Here is a 17921-nt window from a genome sequence, read left to right on the forward strand (position 1 = left end):
GCAACACACACACACACACACATACACACACACACACTTATACATACATACATACATAAATATATGTTTATGTATGTGTGTGTGTGTGTATATATATATATATATATATATATATATATATATATACACACACACACACACACACACACACACACACACACACACACAGGTTCATTTTAATTTTTTTCTTTTGAATTATATTTGTTTATTCAATAAAAATAGTATAGGTTCCCAAATAAATGTATGTAGCATTAGAACAGCAGAGAAGTCAAACTAAGTCATGAAAGTGCTATGATTTGAATTTTCTGTACAAAATGGTATATAATCAGAAGCCTTTTTTCTTTTTGTAGAAATAAATATAATGCATAGAATGATAGTAGATGGGACAAAAGAAACAAGCTGTCAAGTTATAAAGCAAAAACAGTCCAAAAGGAAACAAAAGAAGCCAAAAACTGACAAAACAAGTCATGATTATTTTGCTTATCTGCAAAGCTTATTCTGTCTTTTTCAGCAAACCATGGTATAAAAAGTTGTTACTGTGCAATGTATGAACCTAGTCATGGTCAAATAAGGAAAGTTCCCCTTAAGGTCACTGAATGCAAAATGTAAAATTAATTAGCTACAGCGCTGTAGAGATAATTCTTTCCTTGCTAGCTCAAATGCTCTTTGATTCATTAGTACAAACATAGGCTGAATGTTTCAGGTTACAAGGAATCCTCATTCAATGACCACATTTGAGTCTGGCAGCTCTGTCATTAAGTAAAGTGGTTGCTACAAGGACAGTTAAATGACTGACTGTTTCCCTACCCTTTGGAAGGTTTACCCTTGATCTGGGATAATTAGTAAAAAGGGAATTAATACTTGTATTTACATTCATTGGAGAACAAGGGATTACAAGAGAGTAAGCAGGCACACAATGGGGAATATATCAGCTTGGGCAGGAATGCAAGAATGCTCAGAGCTGCTTGTGCCATTGCATTTCTGTTGATGTGTATTCCTCATTGCTTACTCTCTTATAATCCCTTCTTCTCCAATCTCCACTCTGCAAAGGGAGAACAAAAACACATCAGGACAGGGCAGGCACACGACAATGCATATGGATTGTAATAGCAATCATATGACTGAGGAACATTGTGAAGGTCATAAATGTGGGCATTGATCATAAAGTTATTTTTTCAATACCATTGTAACTTTGAATAGTTACTAAATGAGGCAGTTAAGTGAGGTCTCCTTTATTACACAAGATTGCCCATCCTCCCTACTAATCACCTTGTTTGCTAATGTCAGGGAAATGGTCAGAAGTGAAACTGTTACGGGGATAGAATTTCTACACTCCTAGAATTTTTGCGCACTCTAGCAGACAGCTAGGAATGTAATGGTTTGAAATTATATTTTGGGGTTAGACTCATGGCAATGAGAGGAAAGCTGATGGTCAGTAAATCTATCAACATCACATAGATTCAAAGTACATTGTGATGATGTTTTATATCAGTGCCTCCAGTCTACGATGCTAGAGCCATCTGGTAGTCCATTTAAGGTGAATGCGCAAAAGAATGACTATTTCTGTCTTTGGCGTCTTGGTGTGTGCACATATGGATGTGCCAAACAAATTCCCGTTTTTTGTTTTTCTGGAAAAAATGGAATTATATTGTACTGAACTCTGCCCCATAGTTATATTCCATATCAGGATACATAATTGCAACTTTAGTGTTAAAACCATTGCTTTAAAATATTTGAGATAGTTTTTAGGGCCAAACCAGTGATAGTTTCTGAGTGTATATAACCTGCATGCAGTAAAATATGAGCTGGATCACATTTCCTCCAGAAGACTTGCATTTGCCATCCCATCTATAGGATAAATCTAAGATGAACCAAGATGAGCAAGTTCATTCTGCTAGCATCCAGCTGCAGATTATGTCTGAGCTACTTAAACAATAACTTGTCTTCACGCCTGTTTTGATCATGCAGATGAATGACTGCAGATCACAGTTGCTCAACATAGGGAATGCACCTTCTGCCAATTTGGAGAGCATATCAAATTCCTCTAAAATTCCCTTGCAGATGTTTTTTTTTTTTTTTTGACCGGTACAAATTATATAACATATTCTTAGTCCAAAACTCAGAGATATGAAAGGCTGGGAAAAATATCCCCTTTCCAACTTTATAGTTCCTAGTAGACAGAACAGAGAAGCCTTTAATGCTCAGCAGTAATGTTTATTTTCTTGTTCTTTGTCCCCATTTGCAGCTCTTCTCATGAGGAGACTCCTGGCTCACATCCCCTGTATGGACATGGGGAGTGCAAATGGCCTGGATGTGAAACCCTCTGCGAGGACTTGGGACAGTTTATCAAGTAAGTGACCCGGTTCAGCTGCTATGATCGTTAGCTAAACTTATGCTTTGTTTTCATTCATCTGTATCCCTGTATAGAGCTAAATGTATAAACAAAAATGCCGGTAATTATTGTTCTTGGATCATGAGGATGGCTTCCTCTGTACTGGGCTTAGTTTACTTTGGCATGTCAGAAGATAAAGGGCCCTTGGTGCTCTCTGAGCTTGCTTGTTTTTTTGCAGACATTTCATTACCCAAACTAGGTAACATCATCAGTGCTAGTAAGAAATGCTGTTTACTGCCAGTTTATATCTACAATATAATAGAATATTCTATGTATTCTTATATTCTATTCTAGAATATAACTGACAACAAATGGCAATCCTTACTAACACTGATGATGTTACCTAGTTTGGGTAATGAAATGTCTGCAAGAAAACAAGCAAGCTCAGAGATTATTACCAAGGACCCCTCATTTCAACCCCGAGCTACAAATATTCTCCTTTATTGATATCACAAGATAGTTTTGCTATCTTTAAAGAAGTAGTTGCCTAGCAAGGTTTGACAATTAACCCCTATTTGGAGCTTGAAGCAGATCTATCTGCCACGATTATATGGAGAAAAATTGATCACAGTATGTGTTCTCAAAATTCCCTGAAATGAAGGTAAGTCACTTTGCTCCTCACTTGTGAAATATAGTTAGGTTTCCGCTATATACTTAATAGGGAGAATGTCGAAAGCTATGAGGCACCATGGCTGTACACTAAGAAGTACAAAAGGGGGTGTAGACAGGAGGAAAAGAAGCTGAGGGGATCTACATAAATGAGACCAGCAAAGTTTATAACTTGTCCATGTTAGGCAAAGGAAGGCAGGAAGGTGGGGGTAGAGGAGAGAACTAGAGAGAAACAGATGGCAGCACGGCAGCCTGCTGACACCGCTTGTGGGCTCTGTCACTGACTGATTAACTCTGCTGTCTAAGAGCCCTCTGCTAGCGTCAGGGTCAAACAAATTGTTTTCACGCTTCGTCAGAGGTTTACTTAATTAGTTCATTTGCAATTAGATCTCTTTGTAGCCAAGATTTTTAGCAAAGACATCAGATGAAACTGACGGGTTTTCTTTTCCTTGCCTCTTTGGGATTTTCCCCTCCCCTTCTTTGCTTTGTGACTAGACATGCTCCCCCTCCCACATGCACAATATACCTCTGCTTGTTTTCAACCCCCCCCCACTCTACTGCCTTTTGAATAGAATGTTGGGGAGGGGGATGGAAATGATGTTAAGAAGGCGGGAGATATTGGGAAGCACAGCCTGTGTGCCTAATCAGACAGTGTGTAATGTTATTCTGCAAACTGAGCATTTCAACAAATCTTCCTTTTACTAATGGAAGATCACTACAATAGTCAACAAGTGTCAAACTGTAACAGACTTCAGTACTCCTTCCAAACTCCTCCGAGCACTTTGCATTTCAAAATGAGAAGGGCAAATGGAAAATTGTTTTCATGTGTGTGTGTGTGTGTGTGTGTGTGTGTGTGTATTTTTACTCTGCCCTTCCAAGTCTTCCCAGAATTAGAGAATGCTTCCCTTCATCTCAATCCTCACAAAAAGATGTTTTGACATTGCTGTGATTCTCTAATACTGCACAGAATGTTGTTTAGTAACTAAACCAAAAATCTTGGAATGAGATATAGTGTGTTTCATTAGGACATTAGGACAATTTTCACTTAGAGCTTAATTTTCATTTCAAAGCTTGCATCTTTAAGTTCAGGTTTGTTCTGGCTTTATTAAGTTAGTATAGCGATAGGGTATGAGGCTTCAATCATTGACCTGAACTTCATAGCAGTTTTCTTCAGCCAGAGAATTTTGCTAAGAGTCTACAGCAAAGAGATTGCTGCTAAGAAATAGAAGAAAAGTGCCTCTTTTTTTTAATCCATCTCACCAACATGAAGACATTTTTTAAAAAATAGAGAATGACAAATTGTTATTCTGTTTAATGGGTTTGTAAACATGACATTGTGATTCTGTGATTCAGGATCTCCACCTATTCCTTTGATTGTCTTATCCCTTCAAACTATAAAAATCTGGGCTTGAAATGTGTTTTGTGTATATAGAATGCCATTAGTGAATTAGCTTTGAAAGAGGAAGTTCTGGAGACAAATCTCTCCTCAGTTTACTGGGCTACTGAATCAAAGTTGCTAATAGACTAGCTAAGAGTTATTTCCCCGTAGGACATCTTTCACAGTTATCATCATGATAAAATAGAAAAACCTAATGTTTTCAGCAATTCAGAAGAAAAACAGACTGAAAAATCTGATAAATAGGAAAATGTATAGCATAGGCTGGATTGCAACTCTTAAACATAAAACATTAAAAGAAAAATGTACAAATTAGTTCTCTTAATTAAGGACCGCACATTTCAAATCCTTGGAGAAAAATGAGTATTTTCTATTTTTAGACACCTCAACACAGAACATGCACTTGATGACCGGAGTACGGCTCAGTGTCGAGTTCAAATGCAAGTGGTACAGCAGCTGGAAATACAGGTCAGTATAAATGTGTGCAGTAAGATATATTTAATTTTATAAAACTTCCTAGAAGCTGTAGCCTTGAGTATCTTTTTACCTTATCTGTTTCCCAGATGGTTTTTACTCCTTTATTTGACCACTGTAATTTTTGAATTGCATTCTGCCATCTTGATTACAATACATGGAAGATACAAATTGGATTCAGCGGGCACAGTTGCCTCAGTCACCATAGAACCTGTGACATTGTTAGAAGAATGGCAGTTGCTATACCTTTTTTGAATATCACCCGCTTCACACCTCATTTTTCCACTCCGCAATGCATATACCTCATGATGTGTTAGAGAATTGCTCGCATGGAGAGAAAAAGTCCTTTAGTGAAAAGCAGCTTGAGGTTTCATGATTTGTTCTGCTGTAGCATGTTTGACCTGTTTGTCAAATCAAGGCAAGCTACTGTGGCTTTCAGAAGTTAATATAAAAGGAAGCAAAAACATAGTGGGCAATTTGCTTGATATGCTGTATTTCTAACATAGAAAAATCGCAATTTATAGAGCAGAGGAAACTGTTTTAATAGCCTGATTATTTGCACACCTCATATGTAGAAAGATTCTGAGATGTGTGAACCAATCCCAAATAAATCCAGCATTGCTAGCTGAAATGTGTTTCTATGGCACTTAACTGATTTCTCACAATGTTCTCTCACCTGAGTTTTATTTTATGGTTCCAGAACTGAACATATTTTATGATATGTCATATGAGTATGTAGATTCTTAATATGGGAATGGATTTATTAAAACTAGGTAGCTATATTCAGAAAGCAACAGCAACAGCAAAATTGGAAATATCTAGTAATGTAAAATTATGCTGGTTTCCACATTCTCCCAGAAGTAATTGCCAATGAAGGGGAAAGAATTTAAAAACCAAAAATGGGCAACACAATATCTTTTATTTCACACATTTCATCTTTTGAATGTTGCCACTGTACAAGTAAGGACAAGTAGTACCCTCCTAGTAATCCGTATGGCAGTCATGTAACAACCACAACATTTTTTTGAGGGCCATAAATTGTAAACAGTGACAGAAGGCTCTAACATTAACAGATTGAAAGTTAGCATCTCAAAAGGTGATGAGAGAAAGTGTCCATGTGGAGGTAACTATAAATGGTTGTTAAATGTATGGGATGGGGTGAAACAGCATGTAATCTATGATATGTAACAGGGAATGCCCTTTGTTTTTAAACTTCTTTGCAGGCTCTGCCAGCACTGATAGTTGCTTGATGAACTCCAGAGAGATGGAGCAGGAGTTTCTTTTTATCCATGTTGTTGCATGAATTATATATGAGCGAAATGGGGATGGGGATGAAAGCAGGAACATTTCATGGGACATGACTCTGCAGCAATAAGATTAGTGACAGAGGAAAGAGATTGCCAGGGAGATAGCCAGTTATAACATAGTGGAGGCAGTCTCTGTTGAAAGTTAAATTAAAGCAGTGGGTGCAAATAGGGTTGACTAGGGGAATGCATCATTTACGCCAAGTAAAACAGACAAAGAGCATTTAAAGAGCAGAGTTACGGTTTTTTATAGCCTTCAGTCAACTATGTGAATTTGTCCTATTCTCAAACAGCAATTATTGATCCTTATGTGGGAGACAATACTTTTAAGAGAGCAGAAAGTTGGATATATGAAAAGAAGAACCTGCCATTGCTCCCTATTATAAAGTTTTCTCTGCAGAGATCCTACAGTGCATCACAGGAATGGATCTGTCAGCTGTAATGAAAGCCACAATACTGTTGGGTCATCCTTATATCAGAACCTCTCAAGCCTTCGGCAAACTCAACACTGCATTTAATTAATGCCTTTTTAACCATCATCCTTTCTTCTGGGAAGGGTTTCTGGACCTCATAAGGAGAAAAATGTTCCTTTCTGCATAAACCCTGCAGTCTGTCTCAGGTCTGGGTGGAACCAAAGAAACGTTTGAACATTTAGAAAATGAACATGACAATGAGATCCTACAGTTTCCACCGTTTTTACAGCATCCATTCTCTCTGGTGCTATAACACGTATTTAACTTTTTCCCGCACTTTGAGAAATAAAGTCTCTCATACAACAAAAAGCATGACACTTAAATAATATTGCACAATTGAAGAGGTAGATAGGCAGGTGAGTGAATAAGCTGAGAAAAACAAGAGCAAAGTAAACAGAAACAAGATAATAGAAACATAAACAAATGACAAATTAAGAGAGAGCAAAGAGCAAAAGAAAGCAAGAGTAGGTATCTGAAAGGAAAAGATATTACAAAGATGGTTGATTTAATCTAGTGGCATTCCTTATGGGACAGGATACTAATATCAGACACAAGTAGAGAAAATAACCCAAGTTCTGTTGAAAGTGAAAAAGAGAAGCTGAGTGAAATATTATTTCTGGATGTTGAATTCTGTATATGGATACAGCAATAGCACTTAGACCTATATATCGCTTCACGTGCTTTAAAGCCCTCTCTAAGCTGTTTACAGAGTCAGCATATTTCCCTGAATAATCTGGGTCCTTATTTTACCCACTTCGGAAGGATGGAAGGTTGAGTCCACCTTGAGCCGGGTGAGATTCAATCTGGCAGCCATGATCAACAGAAGGAGCCTGCAGTACTGCACTCTAAACACTGTGCCACTGCAGCTCTTACTTGCTTGTAATAGCCTGTCTCTTTACAGCCAAAACTAATTTCCTTACACTAAATGCATCAGAGCTAAAAACCACACTTCCTGATCCTGACATCCATTTGTGAAAGGCAATAATTTAGTGGCCTGGAAATGTAATGCTCTTGCCAGAGTCATGATCATTAAGGAATCAGAAAAGATAGCAGTTTTCCCCTTTCAGGTATGTTCTAAAAGGCAGCAAGACAAGAGTTAAAGGAACAGCATTGTAATGCCACCTTACAGCCTGTAAGAACAATTAGTCAAAATGAGAGGAATGCATGCATACTCTGAAGCTGAACTGGGCAAGCTAAAGTATCTGGTTTTGGCTCTTGCTGATGGAAAGGGAGCCATTCTTGGGAATGGTTATCAAATGAATTTTTATCTTGGCCCTTTTTCTAAATAAATGAATTGACCATTGTAAGGGATGTTTCCTCCAAACAAATAACTTCCTGTTTGATTCTCTCCACAGCTAGCTAAAGAAAGTGAACGTCTCCAGGCAATGATGGCCCATCTGCATATGAGACCTTCAGAGCCAAAACCCTTCAGTCAGCCTGTAAGTCTGGTCATTTCTGACACATATGCCCCAACTTCTCTTTATAATAGGATTTATTCTAAAAGATGATATCATCATCTATGAGGACTGATTCAGGGCTGAAAGCCAATGCTGACTGTGACATTATTATTAAGCTCAAAGTGGAGGTACTGTTTCCAAAGAGCATGAAGATATTATGGGAGACAAACGATTTTTGTTCCTACTGAAGATGCTAAATAAGATGTTACTGTTTTCTCAAGCAACTTGTTTGAATGCTTGGAGATTACTCTCCTCAGATGAAATCATAGAGGTCAGATGAGATTATAATAACTGACAGACCAATTAGCAACAGTAGTCGTGTTTTATCATAGTGATGCTCTTGTTCTAATGGTTGCCTCCAAATCCTCTTAAGGATTCAGGCTTCATGGTTTCCTACAAGGTTGATCCAAAGGTTAGGTAAGCTCTTCCATGCAATAATTTGTCTCCATGTGACTCCATAAAGCATTGTAATGCTGCCGGCAGGCTGTATAAATAAAAATAATAGGTGCTTTGCTAGGTGTACTTTAGGAGTGTTAATCTGTTCTTTCTATATACAGACAGAGTGAAATTATTTTGATACAGCATTGCTTACAAGTTGTGCCTAGTTAGCCAAAATCACGGATATAAGCCATTAATAGAAAAGAAAATGTCATTCTTGAACTTAGAAAACCAAACAATAGAAAGAGTGCAATGCTGCTTAAGTAAGGGACTACCAGCAACAGCGAAAAAGAGCTGTTATCTGAAAATGTGGAGACAGCAGACACAATCCTGATGTCATGAGTGATACTAACAAGACCTAGGAACTTACATGCAGGGTGTGTCACTGCTCCTTCCTGATCTGTTGCCCATTTAAGTGTTTATCAGCCATTCCATATGGCTCCTAAGGAAAAGCCAGCTTGTGACACTGATGCCCTAGACCACATCAGTCAGAAACTCTGCTAGAATAATTTGCATTGTTAACCCAAATATTTAATATTTTCCTTTTGCCATCTTGTTCTGCATTTTGCCCATATGGCACTTGGACCTTGTTACCACAGTCCATGAGAAGGAAGGTAACTGCAATCATAACTTGAGGAAGGAGTAAAGAAATATATTGCTACCACTGCCTCAGAATAATTTATTGGAAGATGTTTTTGTCCTATCTCTCTTGCCAAAAGCCTCAAACAATATGGTTTATATCATGTAAAAAGTGCAAAACATTTTTTGTAAAAAATAGTATAAATCCATCAGTTGAGCTGGATCAGAAGGTAACAATATCTGCCATACACAAAGAAAACCTAGAGTATAATTGTCTGTAGCATATAGTGAAGACCAACAAAGAAAGATGCAGCTGCCCAGGACAAAACATTTTTAAGTCTGGGTGCAGCCATTGCGAAGACTTGTTTTTCCCTTTCAAAGATGTTTTTTTGATAAACAGGAAGTAGAGCCCCCTCCCCCTTCTGTTTTTAGCAAGCAAAATGCAGGAAGGAGAAACATGCTAAGTTATTCTGTATCTCAGACACCAGCATTTTGAATTGGAAGCTGGAAGCTGTTTGATAACCAGTGCAGCTCTTACAGGATTGGAGTAATGTGATTATGTATTTATTTATTGGTTTTAGGAAATTATCTACTATTTTTGATTTCAAAAGCACCAGATTAATTCATGTTAAAAACTATGTATAGAAACTGTATAACAATCAAAATCATAAAATTACTTTGTTATTAGTGTAAAGAAAAGTTTTACAATCCTATTGGTAGCTGTTATATGCTACAAAGGCCATTTGAACCTGGGTGAGCTTATGTAGCCTTTTCAGAGATACTCCATATAAATTGCATTCTACATATCCAGTATGAATATGATTGAAGCATGTGTAACTATATCAAAGCCTGATCTCCAGAAAAATTATCAGACTAGTTTCAAGTAGCTGAAACCCTTCACACTATATGTACTAATGATCATTTATGCGTAGCCATAGCTACACATGAATGTCACAGGTTTATCCATAGGATGCCTGGAGTCTATAGAAGTGGGCAGGGATGGGTTTCGGCCAGCACTACTGCCGGTTCGCTCATGTGTGTGCTTTGAGTGCACGCTTGATGCACACTGCTCATGCATGTGCAGCGCAATTAAAATTGTTCTGTGCATGCTCAGAACCGAAAAACAAGATGGCGCCACCAACAGTGCCAACCGGGAAATCGGTTCAGGGGTGTGACAGGCCTGGTTCTCTACCAGTTCAAACTGGTCTGAACTGGTAGGAACCCACCACTGGAGGTGGGTAGCATAAATCTTCCTTCAAGATTGTTAGCACAAAAGCCTCTCTTTCAAAAAAGCATCATTATTTCAAATTTCAAATTTAGTTCCTATTACCACCTTATTTGCTCAAATAAGTTAGAAGGCCAATGATCCAACCAACAGCGGCTGATATCGTGCTCGAAAGATCCCAACCCACATCCTTAGATTCAATTCTATATCACCCGCTAATGTGTCCTCCAGCTAATTCTCACAAGTGAAGTCATGTCAGATATTCCCATCTATAGGAAACAAGAGTTGTGTCTGCCTTTTCTGTTTTCTTTAAAAAAAAAAATTCTAAGTTGCGACGTTTCGAATATTAAAATAAGATTCAGATCCCTATTGGGTTGGTTGGTTGGTCCAGTACTGCACTGTGTGATTCAGTATTGATATGAAGCTATCAGATCAGGTTACAATGTTAGGAAATTTGGATATATTGTCCTCAATATACAATCACACCATTTTTCTTCTCTGTGGAGAGTAATTTAAACTTTTGCAAGCCTGATTCTTTAACTTTAGCACCAGTTGTGATATAGATTTAATAATGCTGAACTTTGAGGTGATAGAGTTGGGTAATCACCACTAAAAATTATTCTTCTTAAAATCTGTCTATACAAAAAAAAAATACTAAGGATTTGTTTTTGTTTTAATTGGAAGTATATTTTTAGGTGGTAATATTTTTTTTTCCTATTCCAAACAACATGGTTTGTTATAACTACAGCTGGTAAAGATTTTCAAGAATCAACTTGCCATGACTTGGTCCAATATACTTTTAAATACAGTGGTTCTGATATCTTGAAATCTGTCTCAACTAGTTGTCAGTGAATGAGGCCTCATTGGAATATATTTACTTTCACTGTTATAGTTATCTTTATTGATAAAGCTCACCACCTGCTTCATCTTAACAAATATTATTTACCCACTCACTTCTGGACTACTTCTAATCATGGTCTTCTTTTAATCCTCCTTGAGCAGCTGAATCTGGTTTCCAGCGCTACAATGTCCAAAAGCACTTCTGATACCTTTCCTGATGGATTACCTCATCCCCCCACCTCTGCAACTGCACCCATTACTCCATTGCGACAGGGTCCTTCTGTTATCAGCTCCTCCACTTTACATAATGTAGGGCCTATTCGCAGGAGAAACTCTGAGAAGTTCTGCACTCCAATTTCCTCAGGTAAGATAGTTGAGAAGAAGTTCCAGTTACATCAAATATTGTGCTGAGATTGATCATTTGGAATGTCTTTTGCTGTTCTTTATAACATACTTTCTTCTGCCTAGAACTTGCACAGAATCATGAATTTTACAAAAATGCAGATGTCCGCCCTCCCTTCACATATGCCTCACTTATCAGACAGGTAAAAAAACCCTCTTTATTTTGTAAGAATGCACATAAATGCAATGATATCTGAAAAAGGCAGCAATCCTTACAAAGTGCTGACACTTATACTCAATTGTTAATTGTGGCAAGTGTTTCTAATGTGCCAGTAACGTACTGTAAGATTTTTGCCTTCTGTCCTAACTCTGGGGAATGCAGTTTGGTTAAGCTGCAATTTTAACTGCTGATTTACATCTTGAGAGCAAAATTATCTGTGGTCTTAAGCCTTTGTTTGTGCTTTTCACTAAGCATTCTAGAATTGCTGGTAAATGAATCAGATACATATTCTTTTTTTTCTTTTGTCTATTTTGTGTGAAGAGAGACCTAGGGACAAAGACATAAGGGTTGTATTTCTAGTTTTTATTGCTCTTTAATTATTTATAATTATAATTGTATCCTGCTCTATTCAGACAGCTCTTGGCAGTTCTGACCTTAGTGCTTCTTAATGCACTACTTTATATAGTCAGGTTAATAGCTCCCTGAATAAGGGTATGGAAGGAACCTTTGCAAAAATGGCCGCGCATAATCTTTAGGAGGCTTCCAGAGCTCCTGGGGGCTGGGGAGGGCATAAATGAGCAAAAAATGGGCTGGTTTTTTGCTCGTTTTTGCCCCCCTAACTCCCAGAAGCACTCTATAAGCCTCCTAAAGGCTATGCATGTCCTTTTTTCTTTCTTTCTTTTTTTTTACAAAAATGGGCACTCTATAGATTTATGTAAGACTACAGAGTTCCTATATATTCATGTTAGTGGTTCCTAACTACTGAAGTCTCCTTCCAGTCTTAATTTTCTGGCAGAGCAGATATGGTTTCTTTGGGTCATAATGTCCTGTATGAACTGCAACCTTCTATAGCAGATCAAAAAAGTTCAATTCTCATTTAGTTCTCTATTCTATCTTCCATTCTATTCCTTTACTTGACTAATCATTTTCTGTTAGTTTTTTAATTTTAATTTTACTTTTACTTAAAAAAATGTAATAAAGCTATATACAAAGCTATTTTTCCCCTTGGTGCAGGTAGTGACATATGTAAAAATATTAGGTTAGATCAAATGACACTTTCAAAATTCCCAACCCTGCTGAGTTAACAATTGATAGAAATTTACTGTCTCCATCATAATCCCAGTCCTGCAAATTTTGATTATGTTCCATTTTAACTAAAACATCATCTAAAACTGATTGCATCAAATGCCGGAAGTATTGTCTGATCTGAGTTAGTAATCGTGAAAGCCAACCTGTTATCTTTTCTCTCTTGACTTTGCTAAATCGTGAGACACATAATAAAAATGAAATGAAAAAAGAAGGGACCATTTTAGGGTGCTCTTCTTTTGCTATATAATTAGAAGCAAGGGCATAAGAATCATGACCAGTTTTTGAAGAATGTTTGAGTACATATCCACAACCTGTATTTGTCTTTATAGTACAATTCTCAGCTTGTAGACATGATTACTGTACCTGCCTTGCTTAGTCTGCTCCATTTTTGTACTTTGGGAATAATAATTAGCAGTAATTTTGTACTTACTATTTAGCAGATCTTGTTCTGAGCAGTTAAGCCTACAGTACTGTATGTAGAACAGAATGTTGTTGTATTTGCATAAGGGAATCTTCTGCTAAATGCAACTATCTAAAACCTGTATTCCCCCAGCACCGCTGCTCCTGATCTACATAGATTAGATCTACTTCCTTATGTGACATATTGTTGTATCCATAATACGTACTTTTACTGGCTTCTACTGCTTTGTCTTGGAATAAGTAATGATAATGTTGCAGTATGTCATTCCTAGATACTTCTACATTTTTGAATATCAACTGATTAGTTCACAAATGTGTATGTATACTCTCAATGCTTTGTCATATAGCTTTTGTTGAGTCATAAGTTCAATTCACTAAAAACCTGTGGTTTCTGGGTAACATCATTTTATGGGAAAACTCAATATTGGATCTATATGGCTACTTTGCTCACACTAATTTCCACTTCATTTTCTAATCATTAAGTGTAGAAAAAAATCAATATATATTAACTCGTCCTAGGTTCAGCATTTTTAATAAGTGGTTGAAAGTTTTGTAAACATACCATAGTAATGTCAGTACCTTTTGACATTTTTAATAGTGGTTGACCCAGGAATAGTGATGAGAAATGCTGAGTATTATGAGAGTGACTTTTTCTCATGTCTAAATGTAGGCTATCCTTGAGACACCTGACAGGCAGCTAACATTGAATGAAATCTACAATTGGTTCACACGGATGTTTGCCTACTTCAGGAGAAATACAGCTACATGGAAGGTAACATTTAACCTAGGATTTAAATATAGCCTTGCAACATATTTAATATTATTTACAACAATATCAGTTTTTTAAAAAAAATGGAACTCTATTAAACAATGATTAATAAATATGGAGAAATGGATGGACTCAGAAAAAAAATAAGAAATACTAATGGTATACATGTGGGAAGTATGTAGTGTGTGATGAAAAAATATGTTTATGGGAAGAAATGAAATAATAGGTAAGTGTTTTTCTACCTACTTGTATTGATTGTATTTTATGGTATTAAGAGATAAACATGTTACTTGATACTCAAGAGTCGAAGACAATGAGAATAGATTTATTTAAGAAGTGTATGTAGTTAAAACCAGAAGAGATGGGAATTAATAAGAAATGGATGAATAGAAGTAGAAAAATTAAGTGACCAGTATGTAAAAGAGATTTTGAGGTGATTTGATCATATGGAATGAATGAATGAGAAGTACATTGCAATACAAATATATGAAGGAAAAGTGGAAAGATTTAGAAGTTTAGATATTGCTGGGTAATGTTGATCAATTCCTCAACTTTAACTTGTAAACAGAGATGAAATGAAAAGACAGTACAGGTAGTCTTCAACTTACAACAGTTCATTTAGTGACCAAAGTTCCAACAGCAGTGAAAAAGGCACTTATGACCATTTTTCACACTTACGACCATTGTTGCATCCCAATGTTCAGGTGATCAAAATTCAAATGCTTGGAAACTGACTCATATTTGCAGTGTCCTGGGGTCACCTGATCTCCTTTTGCGACCTTCTGATCAAAGTCAATGGGGAAATCTGATTCACTTAACAACTTTGCTACTAACTTAACAACTGCAGTGATTCACTTAATAAGTGTGGCAAGAAAGGTTGTAAAGTGGGACAAAACTCACTTAACAAATGTCCCACTTAGCAACAGAAATTTTGGGCTCAGTTGTGGTCGTAAGTTGAGAACTCTCTGTACGTGAAGCACTATATGGCCATGGTGAAGATAAGGTTTGCAAAGAGAGTATGAAGAAGTACAGCGTCCAGAGTCAGTTTGGATAATGAGATTAGTGGCATATACATTTAATAAATAAATAGTCATGATATTAGTGTATATTACATTTAATTGAATATTTTCCACTTTAATTTCTTTGGCTTATATTTCTGACTACCTTTCTGTGCTCTGTCTAATGTTGCTAACCACAAAATGGAATTGTGTGTTGGTTGTATGTGTGTGTCTGTGCATGCATGTGCATGTGTACATGTTCTAAATGTAGAAGACATACAGGACTGAATTTGAAATTATTGTTAGAAAAACAATGTGTTTATGGCTTAACTGGGTTATATTTTATTTGTATTCTGAAGGTGGGCATGGTATTAAGTATTTTACAAAAGTTATACACAATTGCATGTCGATATATTCACTCTATGATTTAGTAGCATCATGGTTGAGTTTCCTTATCTCATTCCATGTTCCACAAAACCTGCATTGAAAATCTTAATATGTGAAGGTAAAGAGGAAGATTGTAAAGAATATATTGTGCTATATAATGTACTTGGGTATTTGAGATGACTTGACATGATTCAGTGAAATGAGTAAAATGATATTTGAGTGACTTGTGAATCCTTTTCTTTTCTTTTTCTTTTTGCTTCTACTATAATATGTGTGGAAGACAAAACTATTATCTCTCCTTCAGTAAAATATATGGCGTATTCCATATCTTCCACAAGTAAGGTGATCTGTTCTTTAGCCATTACCCAAAGTGGAGAAAATAGATATCTGAGTCATTTTGTATCCATTATTATGTTGCTTCCAGTTAGGATGAAGGGGTTGTGAGACTGTCGGAACTGATGAATTCCACCTTCTTGAGCACAAGATATTCCTCTACCTCTATGGCTTTCTTTCTGAGCTGTGGGCTATAGTTTCTCTTGATGAGAATGTATAGTTCCTCAGCACAATAAACAGATAATTTAACATAAAATGTGTCAAAATGCATGGATGATTAAACAAGATTAGAGCATTAGGTTCCATCCCTCAGAACAATGTGTTTTACCTTCTGAGGTGGGGATAACGATGTGTGGGTTGGTGACAACAGCATGTGACCAGTCTGTTCCATTATAAGCCTGCAGAAATAGGTCTGCAGCTGCATGCGTGTGGCTTCAGTACAAGAAAAGCAGAAGGGAAGTTCAAGATACTAGAAATAGAAAATAAGGTTAATGATAACCTGGGGGGGTTGGTATCTCACTGCATGTGGCAAATAGATGTTTCAGTCAACCATTCAGGTTAGTTTCCCAGATAACAAGGAGTACTTGCCATAATACAGATGGCATCCTAATAGGATAGTTGTGTGTGTGTGTGTGTGTGTGTGTGTGTGTTCACAAGAGAGAAATATGCAATACTCAAACTTAGCTTTCAGTCCTGGGAGAGAAGTTAAACTTTACAATGCAAGTTCGTCTTATGATAGTTTTCAGTATCCAGGCTTTTGTCCTGAACATATTCTTGAGGTTCTAATTAAGATCTGATCACTTGGTATATCTTGTCCTCCAATTGTAAAATAAAAAAGAGCAAGTTACTGTTACAGTGCTTACCCTATTTTTCAGACTATAAGACACACTGGAGTATAAGATGCACCATGATTTTGAAGAGGTAATTTTTTTTAAAAAAAAGTTTTTGCACTCTGCAGGCCTCCCAAACTCTCTGCATTCCTCATTTTTTGCAAAAAAAAAAAAGGGGGGGGAGGTATGAAGAGCTTTGGGAGGCTCTTAGAGTGCTCCTGGGAGCTGGAGGGGGCAAAAAAAAGCAAAAACAGCCCTTTTTTGCTTGTTTTTGCCTGCCCCAGCCCCCAGAAGCTCACTGCAGGCCTCCCAAACCCTCTGCATGTCCATTTTTGCAATGGGTCGGGGTTTTGGGAGGCCCAAAATGCTGCATTCACTGTATAAGATGCACCCAGATTGTCACCTTTTTTTGGGGGGGAAGGTGCGTCTTATATCTGAAAAATACGGTACCGTATATACTCGAGTATAGGCCGACCCGAATATAAGCCGAGGCACCTAATTTTGCCACAAAAAACTGGAAAAGTTATTGACTCGAGTATAAGCCTAGGGTGGGAAATGCAGCAGCTACCGGTAAATTTCAAAAATAAAAATAGATACCAATAATGTTTTTGAATATTTATTTCAAAGAAAAACAGTAAACTAGCGGAGTATTCAATGAAATACTTCACTCACCTCATGATGCTGATGTCCCGCTGTGATGATGATGTCCCGTGCAGCCGCGGGAGCGATGTCCCGCCTCCTATGACACACGGCACAGTGATTCCTATCATTGGATCACTGTACCAGAGGAGGTGGGACATCGCTATGTGGCTGCTTGCCATAACAAGGAGGAGGTGGGACATCGTTGCAGAGCGGCAGGAGGGGGAGGAAGGGGAATCGTAAGACAGCCCTGCATTACATTAGAACGTGAGGAGGGGGGATGGTGCGGTGCGCGTTGCGCGGCAAACTGACACAGAGGGAGGGGAAACTCACAGGGGCACTGGGCCATTCACGAGTGTCACCCAGCGGCATGGCCCCGCCCCTTTTTCTCCTCCATTTCGGGCAAATTTTTCACTGACTCGAGTATAAGCCGAGGCGGCTTTTTTCAGCCCAAAAAGTGGGCTGAAAAACTAGGCTTATACTCGAGTATATACAGTATATACATATCACCATAAATCTTTGATGACAGCAGAGGGTTTGAGTCTGGCTATAATCATGTTTAGGCATGTTTGATTTCACCTTTGTAGTACCCCTTGGGAATTAAAGAACTATCAGAACAAAGACAGAATTTGCAAATTTTGTGTGGAGCGTAATGGAAGATGTCCCTAGCTCAATCATAGAGAACAAGAATTCACATAGAAGAGGAG

General features: G+C 37.5%; 1 protein-coding gene across 7 annotated transcripts in view; it reads left to right on the forward strand.

Moving 5' to 3' along the window:
- The window catches only part of FOXP4 (forkhead box P4), a 170674-nt gene that overhangs the window by 122539 nt on the left and 30214 nt on the right, over nucleotides 1-17921 (forward strand). For all 7 annotated transcript variants that reach the window (XM_032218013.1, XM_032218009.1, XM_032218010.1 and 4 more), the window contains 6 exons: nucleotides 2246-2350; nucleotides 4778-4865; nucleotides 8004-8087; nucleotides 11350-11551; nucleotides 11656-11732; nucleotides 13929-14030. In XM_032218013.1, coding sequence (XP_032073904.1) covers nucleotides 2246-2350; nucleotides 4778-4865; nucleotides 8004-8087; nucleotides 11350-11551; nucleotides 11656-11732; nucleotides 13929-14030 — 658 coding nt within the window. The remainder of the gene's footprint in view (nucleotides 1-2245; nucleotides 2351-4777; nucleotides 4866-8003; nucleotides 8088-11349; nucleotides 11552-11655; nucleotides 11733-13928; nucleotides 14031-17921) is intronic.

This window comes from Thamnophis elegans, chromosome 5 (assembly GCF_009769535.1).
Source record: "Thamnophis elegans isolate rThaEle1 chromosome 5, rThaEle1.pri, whole genome shotgun sequence".
NCBI classification, from domain to species: domain Eukaryota; kingdom Metazoa; phylum Chordata; class Lepidosauria; order Squamata; family Colubridae; genus Thamnophis; species Thamnophis elegans.